We start from the raw sequence: 16,812 nt of genomic DNA, 5'->3' as shown, positions 1-16,812 counted from the left end.
GCACCCCAAACCCCGCCCCTCCCCACTTGAGCGGCAGCCCTGTAGCCAGTAAGCGAGTGCTCGGCGTTCGGAGGCGGGAAGATCCTCGCCAGCGCCCAATCAGGCGGCGGCGGCGCGGCGGCGAGGGCGCGGGTTGGCGGGCGGCGGCGTTGTGCCGCGTTTCCAAGGGGAAGGGAGCGCGGCGGGGCCCTGTGGCGGGGCAGGCGGCGCGGCCCGGTCCGGCGCGGTGCAGCCCGGCCTGGCCCGGCCCGCCGCGGCTCAGCTCGGCGTCGGCAGCATGAGCTTGGCTTTGAGGTCGGTATGAGCCGGGCGGTTCCCCCCTCCCCGCACCACTTCAGGCCCTGGGAGGGGGCGGCCGCCTCCCTCAGGGCCCCGCTGTCCCCTCAAGGGACGGGGGGAAATGGCGGCGGGAAGCGGGTGAGGGGGGAAGTGGCGGGGCGTGGGTGGTGTGCGGCGGTGGAGGTCGACCGCAGTCTCCCGCCGCTTCTGTCTGATCCCTGCGGAGGGGGCCGTGGGCGGATCGGGCCCCGCAGCCGTCTGCACGCCCAGGGAGGGCAGGGCGTCTGGCGCCGTGGGCTTCGCTTCTGGGTTGCCTGAAGTAAGACACCTTCAAAAAGCCTTTTAATAGGCGTTAAATTAGACTGTTTTGGTTTGGTTTTTTTTAATGCAGGTTCAGTAATTGTTTTATAAAGGGGGCTTATGAAATCTATACCTGTCAAATCGTTGTCTTCAGGCGTAATTAATGCGCTTATATGCCATATGTGACCCTTAATTTTCAAGTCTTGAGAACGTCTCGCTTCATATAGTAAAAGTGGTTGTAGAAGAAGTGGCGCTAAACTACTTGCATTTAAGTACTGCTCCGTCTTTTGAAAAAAAACCTAATATTTTATGCTAAGCACTAAATAAACACTTGAGTAGCCAGATCCTTCTTCCAGAAGAGTTTGGCGTTAATCTGCTTTCAGGCTTCTAAATGGATTTCATCCTCGCAGCTCGCAAAACATGGGCGCTCTGGATGTGAGCTACTCTCCCAGTCCTAATTATGTAGCCAGCTCAGAGTTATTTTAGTCCTTCCAAAAGCTATAGTAATCCAGAGCCTGTGTGAAATCAGGCTGTCCCAATTGGTCTGCTAACGTCTTCTCACTCTTGGAGAATATTGTGGTCTGAGCTGGGTCCAGCTTGTGCAGCTTGCACTTTTCCTGTCTATATTTGGAATTCTTACTGTATTCTTACTGTAGCTTCAGTGATTGTTGAAAACTAAGTCCCAGCTGTGTGTTTAATCTTTGGTTTTGATTAAAATTAGCAAATCCTTAGCAAAGGAGAAGAAAAAGCAGCTCATTACAGGAGATTTGGAAAATAAATATCCTTAAAAATCGGATTTCTGTTTATTCATCAGTAATTTTTATGCATTTTACAATAGGTGACACAGTACTCATTTTATCTCTGGTGCAAATAAACAAATGAGTGTAAAAAAAACCCTTTTCCTGAGAGCATAACCTGAATTATACGATAATTCAGTTTAGAAAGGACTAAAGTCATCTACTCCAGCTTTCTGCTCAGAGCAGGTCCCACTCAAAACTGAATGAGGTTGCTGAGCACCTTTTCCAGTTGGGTTCCAAAAATTTCTGATGATGGGAGGCTCCTCCGTCTCCCAGTGCAATGGTTCCAACACATAAACAGTTGCACTGGGAAAATGTTTCCCCTTAGATCCAGCTGCAGTTTCTCCTCTTGCATTTTGTCGTCGTTGTCTCTTGTCCTTTCACTGTGCTCCTCTAAGGGGAACCTGTTGCTGTCTTCTGTGTAATAACGCTCTAGGTAGTGAAGGACAGCACTTAGCCCTTCCCCACCTAGTCCCTCTGCCCCACTGCTCTAACGAAACCCAGCTCCCTCAGCTTCTCATGCAATGTGTGCTGCAGCCACCAGGCACGGTGGTCTGCTTTAGACTTTATCTCTTTTCTGTACATCTCTTTTGTACTGGGGTGTCCATAACTGGATGCGCAATCACAGAATGGAGGGGATTTACGGCTGCAATTAGCCACGCTCATCACAGCGACAGTGTGCAGCTGAGCTTCTCACGTGCCTGCTTCTTCCAAGAGTGTACATTGAGTACTGTAACAGTCTTAGTTGATATCATCTGTTATGTCAGATGTTTTTCTTTTTTTATACAAGTTCTTACTCTGAAGTGGACATCTTCCAAGTGATTACTCTGGATGCAGCAGTAATCCTCATTGATGGGAATAAAGCACAGTTACAGCAAAACTAGCTTAGTCCAAAGTATCTTTTATCAGTGCCATCCTTTTAAGGTTTTTTTAACTGTTGTTCCCAATATATGAATTGTGTGTTTTCTGTCTGTTATTTGGAAATTTAATCTTATTCCTAGGCTAGCCAAGGAAAAGAGGGCTGTCTTTGAGCAAGATTTGCTGATTTGGGGGACTTGTCTCTTTCGTATATACCAAAAACAGCAAAAAGTCTTTGGAAGTGTGTCTGTGTATGTGCAATTTAAAGGATTTAAAAAAATCCATAAATGCCTTTTATCTAAGAACTATTACTGGCAACAAAGCCGATTTGGGGCACCTAATGCCCACTTTAGTAGCCAGACAACCCAGTTGTCTGGCCTGGTTAAGCCTCCAACGGCCTGTCTGTCTCAAAATTCTTTCTTCTAAGCTACAGTTTAGAAATAAAGTGTTTGCAGGTGTTGTATCATTTCAACTAATAATCTATTATTATAAGCCTCAAGTATTCTTTTCAACTGTTAGTTTTTCTACCCTCTTTTTTGTTGTTATTTGTCAAACAAGATGCTTGTGCTGATTCTATTTTGTGTGAGGGAGTGGAGGTGTCATTCAGCTTTCACAAAGGATTTGTCTATTTCTAGCGTTATTTTAAACTGGGAGGACAAGCTGGGAAGAGATTGAATGTGGCCTGTGCAATTATGGGAAGTTTCTTATTGGTGGAAAATTTAATGTACAATGGTATCTTTCCAGTAGAAATTAATTACACTTAATTTCTTTCCTCTTATATAGGAATGAGCTTTCCGTAGACAAAACTAAAAAGAAGAAAAGAAGAGAACTGACTGAGGAACAGAAGCAAGAAATTAAAGATGCCTTTGAGTTGTTTGATACAGACAAAGATAGAGCAATAAATTATCATGAACTAAAGGTAAAAGTTTTTTTTTAATTTAAAAAAAATTATTGCAGATAATATATCTCTGTTCCTTAGTCAATTTTTAAAACGTTGTCTGTATCTTTAAAGAATACTCCACGTACAAGATCTCTTGCTGGACTAAAGAAGTGAGGATGTTTGGGGGGAAAAAAAAAAAGGAGATACTGTATTGGTGTAAGAATAGCTTTTTTTCCCACAGTACGTACTTGACAAAGTAACAGAATTGCTGTAGCATCCTGCATAACACTGGTCTGGATGCTTCCCAGGGTTTAGCCTGGACAGATGACTAAGTAGGAAAAGCTCTTGAAAAGCTGTTTGTTTCTTTTTGAAGGCACTATATAATCTAAAGCTTGGCGTTGTGAAAATCCACAGGTTTCAGATACATAGGTAAAAGATGTAAATCAAACTTTGTTGACTACAAGCCAGAGGTTACCCACTTGCGTTTTGCAATAGGGAGCCTGTGGATTGTAGGAGTGAGGTATGCTATTTGCTGTTCTTATGGGAGGCTCAGTAGTTTCCTTTCCCCACAAAGCTTCTCCTGTTGATAGCTATCAGCAAACGGAGGTTAGCATGGCAGGTTTTTCCTTGTGAGTACTCCTATCTAGAAGCCTCTAGAAGAACAACGTGAAGTTTATTAAATTGTCTTTAAATCTTTTATGAATTTTTATTCTAATTATACTGCATCAAGAGCAAAAAGTGGCTTTGGAGAGGCCAGTATTTCTGTCACATACTGGGTGAGATTCTTTTGTGAAGGAATACCTAGTCCAACCTGCTGGCTCCACATTCTGGCTCTACCAAGTAACTCAAAGGGGAAAAAAAATTCTTCTTTTTACTTTAATTGCTTTTACAGGAATGTATTAGGTATAGCGACTCCCTTCTCTTTATTTTAGAGTTCAAGTATTTTGTCTTTGCTGGCAGCCACAGTGAGTGGGGTAGTACTGGGGGCTGTTTGGGACTGTTAATATGCTTTTTCCAGTTACGGTATGCTTTGAATTCACAACTATCATGAATATTTATAAAGCTCTTTCTTAGCTATCTAATTAAATATTCCTGAAGATAATACTATGTAAGAACAGAAATATGTAAAGAAAAGGACTATGTCCTTCTCTACAATATCAGCATATAGCATAGATTTTTTTTTTATGGCTATATCCAATAGGATTGTGGTTTTCCAGCTCTGGTTTAGTGTATATTCGTCAATTTGGAGGAAGTCAAGGTAGCATGTGCTGAGAAATTGACAGTTCAAATGGAAAACTAAACATGTACTCTTAATCTAATGGAAAAATAACAAATGGGTTTGTTTTTGTCATTCACTGGAAAAGCAGTGAAGTCACTTGTAAGTGGACTTGTAAACCCATAAAAACATACATACTTAGTACTGAAGAAGAATAATTTGAAGAATGATTTTAAATTTTGTCTTTGAAAAAGGGTCAGTATTTGAAATGGTTTTGGAAGTGAGGAAAAAAAAAAATAAATCTACTTGTCCTAAGAAGCATTTGGTCCAGTCTGTGAAGTCCCTGAAAATGCAAAGGCTAGTTTTTCCCAGTAATTTGACATTCCATTTGCTAATAGTAGTTTTAGGCAATTTTTATATCCAAAGCTTTTTTTCTTTTATTAATTTTGTTTATTATTGTTGCTAAACCACTGATATGCACTTCCTTCTTGTGCAAGAAGGTAATTGCTGAAAATAAAACGAAATCTGTTAAATCCTTATTTTAATCTTCATATATGGTTGCACTTCCATTTTATTCCAAAAGGTGGCAATGAGAGCCTTGGGTTTTGATGTGAAAAAAGCTGATGTACTGAAAATACTTAAAGATTATGATCGAGAAGCAACAGGCAAGATCACCTTTGAAGATTTTAATGAAGTTGGTATGTGTTTGATTGTGTACCTTTAGAGAAATTTAGCCTATAGTAGTGACTACAATTTGGAATCAGTACTTTGTGTGCTTTTTCAGTTATCTAGTACTATTAAGGAATAGAAGTGGAAGCTTTAATTTCATATTTTTCTTAATAAAAGTCAATAGTGAAGGAAAATAAATCTTTGTATTCTGAATACTCAATTTGATATGCAGAGATGAATGATAGCCACAGTATAAAGGCAATAGAGTATACACAGTCCTGATCTTTTTCAAACTTACACAAAGGAATAAGTGCTAACTTAAAATGTAGATATTCTTGTGTTGTTTATGGATTTTATAATATTCTCCTTCCTGCTGTGGTAAAAGTGTTTGGCATCGAATTTCATGGGAAGGAGTGTGTATACAGACAAACTGCAAACTGAATGCAGACTTTGTATATAATGAAGACAAGAGAATTGAAGCAGATGTTAAATATAGTACTTCAAGGATTTTCAACTGTTGATAAAAAACAGTGGAATTTCATTACGCTTTTCTTTCATCTTAAGACTGCGTATTGCACAGTTTGACATACTTTGAGTATGTAGCGATCTGCAGAATTTTTAAAGATGAGAGTTTAAGTTTCTTTGGGGATTTTTTGGTTGCTACATTTAACTTATACTTTAGCGTATTTGTGTTTACCAAAAGATTCAGCTATGTGGGATTTCTACATGTATGGCTTTATGTCTCTATTTCATTATTCCAGTCTACGTGTTCAAGGTATTAGATTTCTGTAAATTTTCTGAGCCCCCTCCCCCACCCCCTCAGTGTAGTACCTGTATACTCGCTCTTGGCTATGAGTAACAATCTGCTTAATGTGGCAAAATAGCTATTGATTGAAATGTGGTAAATTTTAACAAATTAACAGGTTAGGATTGGACAAAATGTGTTGTTAATGACAGATAATATTTTTATAGTTGTATTCCAGGTCATAGCAAATTGTAAGTCAGAAAAGAACCAAAAATAAATCCTATAGGGAGATATATGTGATCAGTCCTGATTTAAGTTTTTAACAAATAAATTAAAAAAAATAAAGTGAGAGTATTGATTTAATAACAATGATAATATTATAATTACATCATTATACTGTGATATTGTAATTACTGTGTAATTCTTTTTTAATTCCTGATGTTCAGTGCTGTGAGAAGCTAGGAACATTCTTGTAGAAAGCACAGGATATACTTGGAATGCAATCAAATCTGTCCCAAAACTTGAATTGAATTGGAGTGCTGCTGTGACGCAGTATGACCTTGACACAGAATTAAACGTGATACCACTTCTAGCAGAAAGATCAGGGAGTTACAGAAAATAGGTTATAGAAACTTTAATTGTGAAGAGCTGCTGAATATAGCTAAGCAATTCTTGAGCCATCAATTTTTCATAATTTAATGTTATTTATGGTTTTAAGTGTAGGAATGGCCCATCTGAAATGTATAAAGATGCAATTACATTTTGTCTTATTTTGTACAATCATGTTACCTATAGTATTTAGAAAACTAGTGATTTATTGTTATTCAGCTAACATTGAGTGTGTCTTTTTGCCACAAAAGGTACAATTTTTCAAATGACATGATGACTGTCATGCAGTGTAGTTGTTTTAAATTAAAATACTCAAATTTAGTATAAATACGAGATATTTATGTAGACATATAAATTTCACTGCTGTAGTGAGCTTACACGAGCTAGAATCTAACTTTTCCCTGTCAAGTTCGCTAAGCCAGAGCAGGCGTTCCATCTGCAGACAGTACCAGATGTTAAGTGGTTCTCTATGCATAAACAGGGTTGATGTGTTTTTGATGGCTTGATGAAAGTCATAAATAGCAAGCCCTGTAATACAAGACTAGCAGGTACAAAAGATACGAAGATATTTATGGCTAGTTCCAGAAATGTCTGAAATAATTACTAGAAAAATATTTTATGTGGCAAGTTTGTCTTTTCTGTTTCAGAAACTGACAAATGGTTGTGATAAAAGCAATTATAAATACTGATTAATCCTTGCAGAATTAACATCTTGCAGTTCATAGCAGCGTCCTTTTCATAACCCCTCGGCTTAGTTGTTTTTGGTTTTTTGTTAGTGTGGTTTTGTATCTAAAAGAGAGGTTCCATGTGAATGTTTTTCATTATGTAGTGTTTCAATGATTTCCAAGTCAAAATTCGTCCCGATCAAAACATATGAAATAAAATACAAGAAAAAAAAAAATCACATGTCTGTCAGAGCTGATGCTTGTGTTGAAAGGTAAGTTTGGAACAGAGTAGGCATGTGTATACTTTTAATTCCTATTGAAAAAGGTGTTGAAAGCATGAATGTGTCTAAATTGCTGTGTAGCTTTCCCCTGCAACAGGTTTGTCCCAAAGAGAAACTCAGCTTGGGAAAAGAGAGATGAGAAAGACAGGTCAGATAACAGCCAAACAAATATGCACGTTGAATTGAAATATATCCAAATGAAAGAATGGACAAAACCAGAAGTGTGTGTTCATCGCATTGCCTTAGTCTGCTAAGGTCATTCTGAGTTTCCCTTCAGAATTTTTTAGTCTAATTTAAGTGTCCTTCTTACAGTGACAGATTGGATATTGGACAGAGACCCACAAGAAGAAATACTCAAGGCATTCAAATTGTTTGATGATGACGACTCTGGTAAAATAAGTCTGAGAAACCTGCGCCGGGTTGCTAGAGAATTGGGTGAAAATATGTCTGATGAAGAACTACGGGCTATGATTGAAGAATTTGATAAGGATGGAGATGGAGAAAGTACGTGTTAGCAAACAAAAACCCATACAGTCTGTTTGTAATTTTGTCCCCTTTTAAATGTAGTTGTGTTGTGAAAACATCCTCTTTGGTATCCTTCTGTATAACTTTCATCTCAAACTTAATTTAGTCTACAAATAATGGAAATTGTTGTTTTTGACAGCTAGTAGTCCTGGAAACACATCTTGGAGTCTAAAAATCAAGTTGATTTCTCAAGTTGATTCACCACTAACTCTAATTCAACTAATACCTGTTAAAAGATTGGTGAAAGTGTAGTTGAAGGTGAAAGTAATGGAACTCGTACATGGGAGATACCGTGTATCTAAATTACATTATTTTTTCCTTCTAAATCAGTAAGAGAATTAAAGTGCTAAGAGAAACCCACACAATATTTCTTAAGTGGTGACGTGTCACTGTTGTGATTTCAGTGTGTTAGTCGGATATGGAGTATTAAAGTAATAAATCATGCTGGCTGTGCCCTGAGTCTATGTAGGATCCGCTCGGATGGGTATTTAACATACTTCTGAACTTAAGAGTGCTGGGGAACACCGTAAAAAATCGCTCTGGGCAATTTACAAGGTCCATGCAGAGTGGACTGCAGAGGGGTTTATTAGCTAGATAAAGAATGAATTAACAAATCCAGTTTGATACTATGCTTATTTAATCTTCTTGACCACTAAACTGGGTTTTTTTCATTAACTTGAGAACGCCCTTACGTTTACACCAGAAACCTTAATTTCTGAATGTTGGGGACCACTCACTTAAGACAGTGTGCATAAACACCGCATTTTTAACAGTCATCGAAACCTACTTCTGAGTTTTTCTTTCAGGGTTGTGACTCACATCTGAGATTTCACTAGCAGTTCATCAACTTTTCCAGTTACAATAGTATTTCTACTTGTGAAACGTTGCATCTGTTGGACTCAAAACCTCAATACTAGTGGAAAAAAAAAAGGTGGTCTCATCAGCCTCCTGACAGACACTCCTCCCCTGGATGCTGTTTGAGATAGATATTATTCCACACTTACGAATACAATTACTCAAGTACTGAAACTTTCAAGAGGCAGAGCAGGACATTTTGAGCATGGTCAGTGGTGAGGAAATGCGAACCTTTTGTTCCATTGCAGTGGTGTAAATAGACAAAAGATAGTGAAAAGCCAGTGACTGAACTGCCAGAAGAGTGTTAATGTTGACACTGCTACTGCTGAAGTACGTGTTGAGAAAAGTGTGTGATCTCTTTCCTTTCGGAGCTGTTGTTTTCTGCTGTCTTTCTACGGTCTGAGGCCATGGTTTTTTAATAAACCCATACTGCATAATTTTGCTGTTCCTCCACACTGCCAGCTGTGTCTTCCCACCTGTTTCTTGTACTGGTGGTATCTGATCCCACAGGTGAGATGTGTAAGGGAGCTAAGATGGGAAAAAACTATTCGTTCAGTTTTTTAAGTGTTATTTTTCTTGCTGCTGAGATCCCTGAACTGTCTCACTGCTTGATCAGATTTTCTCGGAGCCGCATCCTGAGCAAATAGATTTTGGTTTTTCTCAGTGTTTCATATAGGATAATAGAAGCAGGTCAGTATAGTGAAAGCTGTAAATCCTGTTTTCAGACATCTCTTTATGTGCAGTGACACACAGGATTGCAGCTGTGAATTCCGGAAGACAACAGGGTACCTATTTACTTGGGTTTTCAGTAGCTGTATAGCAGGCAAGGAATGATGCCTGTTTTTTCAATACATCAGATCGATTGCTAGTCTAGGTAGATACTTTAATTTTGAGCTTGTTTTGCTTTTAAAAGGAAGAGTTATAAGGACACTGCATTGCGAGCTTTACTCTTCCCCGCTCCTCCCGAATTCTTTTTGCCTTTTTTCTCTTTTTTCTCTTTTTTTTCTCTTTTTTCTTTTTTCTCTTTTTTCTTTATTCTCTTTTTTCTTTTTTCTCTTTTTTCTTTTTTCTCTTTTTTCTTTTTTCTCTTTTTTCTTTTTTCTCTTTTTTCTTTTTTCTCTTTTTTCTTTTTTCTCTTTTTTCTTTTTTCTCTTTTTTCTTTTTTCTCTTTTTTCTTTTTTCTCTTTTTTCTTTTTTCTCTTTTTTCTTTTTTCTCTTTCTTTTTTCTCTTTTTTCTTTTTCTCTTTTTTCTTTTTCTCTTTTTTCTTTTTTCTCTTTTTTCTTTTTTCTCTTTTTTCTTTTTTCTCTTTTTTCTTTTTTCTCTTTTTTCTTTTTTCTCTTTTTTCTTTTTTCTCTTTTTTCTTTTTTCTCTTTTTTCTTTTTTCTCTTTTTTCTTTTTTCTCTTTTTTCTTTTTTCTCTTTTTTCTTTTTTCTCTTTTTTCTTTTTTCTCTTTTTTCTTTTTTCTCTTTTTTCTTTTTTCTCTTTTTTCTTTTTTCTCTTTTTTCTTTTTTCTCTTTTTTAAGGTGTGGCTGTAGACGTGAGCAAGAGTAGAAGTCATCTGCAAGCACATTTTATTCTGAGTCGGTCTCCTGGAGCTGCCAACTGAGTTGTCAGAATCATGGATGTCATGTGGCTATTTGGTCACTAGAAATTTAATGTAGACTATTAGCTCCTTTCAGGAAGGTTACTGAGTCATAATTATTTTGTGTCAGTGCTACATTTTTGAATTCAAATTGATCAGCTAAAAGTGGGTGGCTCAGTTTCCTGTTACTCATTCATCCATTCATTCTCTTTGTTAGAGCAGGCAAGCACGAGATCGAATATGGAAGATTGACAGCATAATGTTTGTATATGGTGCTGTTTATCCTTAAGTTTTTGTGTGTTTTCTGTTATTGAAAGAAAACTGATGCTGTTTCTAGCTTTTTAAGATTCATTCTGAAAAAGTAAATAATCCTGTGAATCACTGTTCCGTTTAGCTTCAAACATCTGGGTCATGTAGCAAAATCTTGCTGTCATCTAATTCTCCTTCTTTTTCTGCCAAGAAAGAGAATCTGAAACTTAGTTGGTAGCATTTTTAATTGACACTTCAAATATAGGAATAATATCACTTGTGGTTTTACACCCTTCTTACATTTGGGAGATTGTTTGGCTCATAGTGAAATAAGGTCTGTTGTGCGATACCCAGGCTACTTGAAGCCTTGTGTTTCCAGCGAAACCACTGAGCTGTACTGGTACACTGTACATAAGTTTCTGCAGAAGAAAGTATTTTTGACATTTTTATGTCTGCCTTGAAAATGTAAATAGTTTTATTTTCTCATTCCTGGTCATAGGAGTGAATTCTGTTTTGGAGTATGACTATTTTTAGAAACTCCATGCTGTCAGCTCATGTAGTTTTTATGTTGCGTGGATGCATCTGTAGGAAACACGATCCAGTCTTAGGTCTCAGATTTTGGCACAGAATTAGGGAAAAAAAAAACCCACAAAAAAACCCTTCACTGAAATAATACACTTCTCTAAGTCTCCAGAGTCCAAATTAACATTGTCTTCATATTAGCTGTGATACTAGTTCATTCTTTTATGATTACTTATGTAATGGAATTGAGGGAAATCTGACGCTAGGAAAGACTATGATTGCTTCTGATTTCATTGCGCTTAACTTGTGAACAGATCCTAACTCTGAGGAGGATTAACTAGGATTACCTGGGTTACTGGGAATTGTAACTACACTTCTCTTTGCAGTTTGTTTGAATGTTACAAAATTTCTTTGTCATTATAATACTGTATTTCCACTTTGCAGCATTGTTTAACAAAGATGTTTTGAACCAGAGAATATTTGGGGGAGGGGGATGTTTGTATTTGTGGTGTTACTGTGATAAAGCTGTGGAAATGCTTTTTAAAGTCATACAGACAACATAGTGCTTATGTGTAGTAGAATGTGATGTAGCTATATGATGGACTGATATTTCAGAGTATAGGGTCCTAAGCTAGGCTAAATCTACTTGTTTCATATTTTTTTGAAAGGTCAGATTTAAGTGTTTGGTTTTTTTTTAATTCTTTAACATAGTTGAATTTGTTTAATTTTCTTCTACCTGTAAATGTAGCACTTACTCTTCAGTGCTTTGTTTAGAAATAGGTTGGGCACATTGGCCAGGACAGATAATTGTCAGTGAGAATTCTTCATACGTTTCTGGTCTTTCCCATACTGCTGACTTACTCTAATCATTCCTCGCTGCAATAATTAGTTGCAGAGTGAACGTGTTCATTGGTTAACTCTTTTACAGTGGCTCTGTTTTAACATATGAGTAAGGTCAATAGCTCAGGTATAAGTGCAGCAAAATAATTAATGACTGCTAATTAATTTATTATTATGTCTCAATTTCTTCAAGTACATTTGTGTAAAATTTCTGTTAATTATAACTGAAGAATGAAGAAAGTTCAGATGGGGAAAAGCTTGTCAAAAGTCCGTTTTCATTCTAGCTAATTTATGGAATCATTAGTAGATGATCTTAAAATTCATTTTGTGTTTGGCAAATGTTACAGGTTTGAGAGAGAGGAATACCATGGTTTGGGGGGGTTGGACATGAGTGTCTGAATAACGATTTTAAGAATAACACCAAATTTGATCGTAACTGGAGATGCAGCATTGTTGCTTAAGAAGCATTTAAGAAAATGTTAACATTTTAACATTAAATAGTTAAAACATATTTAAAATCTTCAAGAATCGTAATAATAAAATATAATGTTTTGCATAGCCATCTTTTTACATACTTTTCTTAGTGGCTTTTTCTGTCTTGTTTTACTTTTAGAATATTTTTACTTCCATAATTAGAAATAATAGCTTGTTACATGTGAGCTAGATTCTGGCTTAAGTATTCCATGTAGTTAAACTTGCATTCTGACTTCTCCTTCTGCATGGGGGAGAAAAGAAAAGTGCAAAATCTGTGTTCTTCTAGAATCAAAAAGTCCAAACTGGTAAACCCTGATTAGTAATGGATCAAACACAATAAATACTAACTGGAAAGCCTTTAAGTAAAACATATAATACAGATATGCACTCTTTTCTTTTACAGTTTGTGAATGGTTGCTGTTTGTCTAACGATTTTCTCTTTTTCTGCAGTCAATCAAGAAGAGTTTATTGCTATTATGACTGGAGATATTTAGCATCAGAAGAAAAGAAATGAACTCCGCACAAAAGGGGGGAATCATTGGCAGCTTCCATTACAATGTTTTGTACTTCCATTTATTTCTGTAGCTGGAGTCATGCAGAAAATTACTTTTCCTCACAGGACCAAAATAAAGGCAGGTTGTATGCACTGATAGTTCGGTATTTTTTATCCTTAAATACTGTCACTAGAATAAATGATATATCATTTTAGAACAAGTAAGTAATGCTGCATTTCAGAATGTTCAAGTACTCATTTGTAAAATAGCTTTGTATAGGATTTCTAAATTGTATCATAAGAACCTTTTGAGGTTGACTTTGTGTTAGCATTAGCTGTGGCCTTAGTTTTGATACATAAGGTTTGACAAACTTCCATTTTAATAAACTGTTCTTTACAATTGCTACTTCAAAGTCTTGTTTTTGTAGTTTAACCTGAACTGGACTATAATGTAAAATCCTTCAGGGAAAAGATTTTTTTTCATTTATAGGCTTATACTTCCACTGTTCTAAATGAATGGTGACGTTAAACGAGCAAGCATTTGCACCGTCAAAGATGAAATTTATAAAATCTGTATTAACCCTGCTGTGATAGCAAAGGGCAGGCAACTATGTGTGATGATAAACTGTATCAGAAATGTGCTTCAATCATCCAGATGTCAGCCAGCAGCTCTCTCTTCAGTATCTACAGCTCTGGTGGCTGTGGAGACGATGACAACTGTTTATGATGAGTTGGTGCTCTTTCTGCATTATCTAGTAGAAGAAAAGCACCACAGAGAATGAACTTTTGAAGTAGTTGAAGAGACTGGATGTATTTCTAGTTTGCCAGGTGTCTTCCAGAAGAGTTCTTGTGGGTTGATCTCCCAGATTTCCTGTATGGTAATTGGAGTTACTTCTTCTTAAGTCCCACTCTTCTTATATATAAAAAACCACATAACTTTAAAACTTAGTTAATCCATCCTGTGTTCATCTTTATTGTCAGAAAAGCAGCTGCCTTTTAACTGTCAGTAATCCTGGGGTTAGGAGCAGGTTTGCCCTACACAAACAATCAGAGCTTGGAATTTATTGGAGACAGAGGTTAAGGTCATCAAAGTTAATAGATTTTTTCCTAATATTTTTCAAGTGTGTATTGTAACATTCTTATCTGTGTAATACTGTGTTGCCCTCTATTAAGCCATCAATACCAGTCCATTCATACAGAAAGTTAAAGCAATTCAAAACGACTTGCAGTGACTCCATAGAAGTGATCAAGTAATATGAGCAGACACCTCATGTAGAACCCCAGTGGGATATGTGGCCATCAGCTAGGATTTCTGTACTGCATTGCTCTCATTCAGAGAGACAGCTTACAAATAGCCTTTGCTAGGAAAGGACATTCTTCCTGTTGAGATATTTTCATTTTCCCTTTTTTTTTTTTTTTTTTCAAAATTAATTATGAAAATATAATGGTGAAAAATGGTAGGGAGACAATTAATATAAAATTTGTGGGAGTGAAGGAGTAACTGGTATTTGCTGGGAAATTACAGTCTTCCTAATGTTCAGTTAACGTCTCAGTCTTGAAGTTTGAGTAAAAATTCCTGTCTGCTATACCAGAGGCAGATTTTTCTAAGCGGGTTCTTGCTCAAAAAGTAAACGGCATGAAATATTTGCAGGATGAACATTGGTGTTTATGGGGCAAAATTCTGCTATATATAGTATGGGCATAATTTACATTAATTTAAGTATAATCGTTGGGAAAGGGGGAAAATGAGAGTTGAAGGATTCTACCATGCAAGAGAAAATCTTGCTTGGGAGTAAATACAGAAAAGTTCTAAGTCAAATGAAATGCTTTAGAATCCAATAGCAAAAATCCCCACATAAAATGTAAAATTGATGTAAATAAAACCCCACCCCTACCATTAAAACCAAAACCAAATGCAGCTCAACTTTAAGTCAGTATTTTGCGATCTTAGCAGATTTGCTTGGGAGGTGAAGATTTAGGGGAAAAGATTCAGTGTTTGGGACTGAGCCTATGAACTGCTCTTAACAAGTATTTACTAGGAACAGTACAGGTATTGTCTGCTCCAGCAGTTTCTGGTTTTGGTGGTAATTTCTTATGTAAACCATTTCAGGGACGTTTTTATTTTCTGCAGATAGTGAAAGTGATGGAAAACTTAAAAGGTCCCTTAGTAGTCATCAAAAAACTTACCTAAGAATCATATCCTTATTCTGAATGTGCCAGTTTTCTAATATTCTGCTGTGGCTGAATATTAGACTGGCTTTTATGGGGATGCTACCATTCTGTACCTCTGTAGATGGAGGAATTTTCATTATTATTTCTTTGTAGGTGGCACTTTCTCTTTGTAACTCTTCAGCAAGATGCACCTTGTCTCGTCCGGATTGAGGCATTATTTCTAGCTTTTTGCAGTGGACTTGAAAAATCTAATTGTATTCTTGCAGACGTGGCAGCACTTGTTATGGGCTAGATAACAATCACGCAATGCTCCATAAGCATAGGCCGATGAACTGGAGAAGTCTTGTAAGTTGCTCAGACTGGGGGATTGGCACAGGAAAAAACCAAAAACAATCGACACAGGAACGTAGTATTTACTGATACTGTCTTAATGTTTGGCTTAGCTTTCCCTCTACATTTCATCGTTCATGAGATTTTTGCATTCCAAAAACCATGCTTGTTTTGTGCTGCTGAATGGTGAGCTTCTTTCTGTTTTGTGTACTGAGGGTGTTGCAAGTTCCGTTGGCTTTTCTTGATATTCCATGACCAACAGTAATTGTGATAGCTTACAGTTTGGTAAGCTCTAAGCCCTGAACAGTCTGCTTTGCCCCAGCATCAACGCTGCATGTTTTGTGGGACTCACACCTATCCTGGTGTTTTTTGGTTGTTCCCTTGGTGTATCATAGGATACAGATTCCCAGTTTTTGTCTTTTCATGCTCTGATGTCAGGGGAGGAAGAGTCAAAGAGTCAAAGCGTCATTCGTTGGTGCATTTAAATCTTGTCTGTTGTAGACTAGTACAAGGTTCAGCAGTCATCATCCCGTATTTAAAAGCCTCACTGTGAATGTGTGCCTTATTTCTAGACTTCCAAAGGTGGGTTAGTGTTAAAATTCTGATCTGGAGTAACTGGGACAAACACTTCTCTGTCGCCTCTACTGTGGAGGGCCCTGGTGTCTGGTAGAACTCCAGAAATGGCATCTAAGGGAATGTCATAATCCAGTGCACTAAAATTCACTCGCGCTTATCTTTAAGAGCTTGCCGTAACAACAGTTTAACTGTGCCAACTTTTCCATCACTTCCCTGATTAATTCCATGCAACTTTGGGGAAATTGAGAACATCCAAACAAACAAAAATACCATGTTGGAGTGCACTGTATACCAAATGTTACTCTGCTGACTTATTTTAGAACAGTCTTTTCAATACTAAGTTTGTCGTGTCAAAACGTTTTTGGTTTGTGTTTATTCACGGGAAAGTTTCCGTGTCACAGTTAAGTCATCAAAAGTCAGGAAATGCCAATGTTAAGGTTACGTATGCCTCATTGTATGGAGGCTCTGGCTGAGTTCAGGAACACCTCTGTAGCACTCTGGTGACGTTGCTTAACCGTGCCCTTGGAGCTCAGCGAAGAGGAAAACCACGACATCTTGGCTGGCGACGGAGGCTAAAGAGGCAGTTCGTGAAGGGTGGGATGAGCAGAGAGACACTGGGAAGAGACCCAGTTGTCCCTGAGCTCGGAGGAGGACCAGGGAGAAGAAGTCTGTGCTGAGACACAGGCCAGTGCAAGAGGAATGTCAGCCCAAAGGGGGGAGCCTTTGGGTCTATGTTGATCTCTGCCCCTGGGCTCTCCTCAAGTTCATAGGACAGCTCATGGTTACAGCTTCACGCACCCTGGCTGTAGGTCAGGAAGACACTTAACCTCCTACCATGCCAGTCTCGAACTGTGTGTGGTGGTTATGGCACGAAGCTGAACATGGAGGAATCCT

The 16,812-nt window shown here is 37.8% G+C and overlaps 1 protein-coding gene across 1 annotated transcript; it reads left to right on the top strand.

Moving 5' to 3' along the window:
• The first annotated feature begins 136 nt into the window (after positions 1–136).
• Positions 137–13,246, top strand: CETN3 (centrin 3). Its single transcript, XM_074570654.1, has 5 exons — positions 137–294; positions 3,018–3,153; positions 4,914–5,028; positions 7,612–7,803; positions 12,798–13,246. Exons 1-5 carry the CDS (start codon positions 278–280, stop codon positions 12,839–12,841), a joined length of 504 nt encoding a protein of 167 aa, XP_074426755.1. The 5' UTR covers positions 137–277; the 3' UTR covers positions 12,842–13,246.
• Positions 13,247–16,812: the final 3,566 nt, after the last annotated feature.

The sequence above is a fragment of the Larus michahellis genome, chromosome Z (assembly GCF_964199755.1).
Source record: "Larus michahellis chromosome Z, bLarMic1.1, whole genome shotgun sequence".
Classification (NCBI taxonomy): domain Eukaryota; kingdom Metazoa; phylum Chordata; class Aves; order Charadriiformes; family Laridae; genus Larus; species Larus michahellis.
This window is presented reverse-complemented; position numbering and strand designations above follow the sequence as displayed.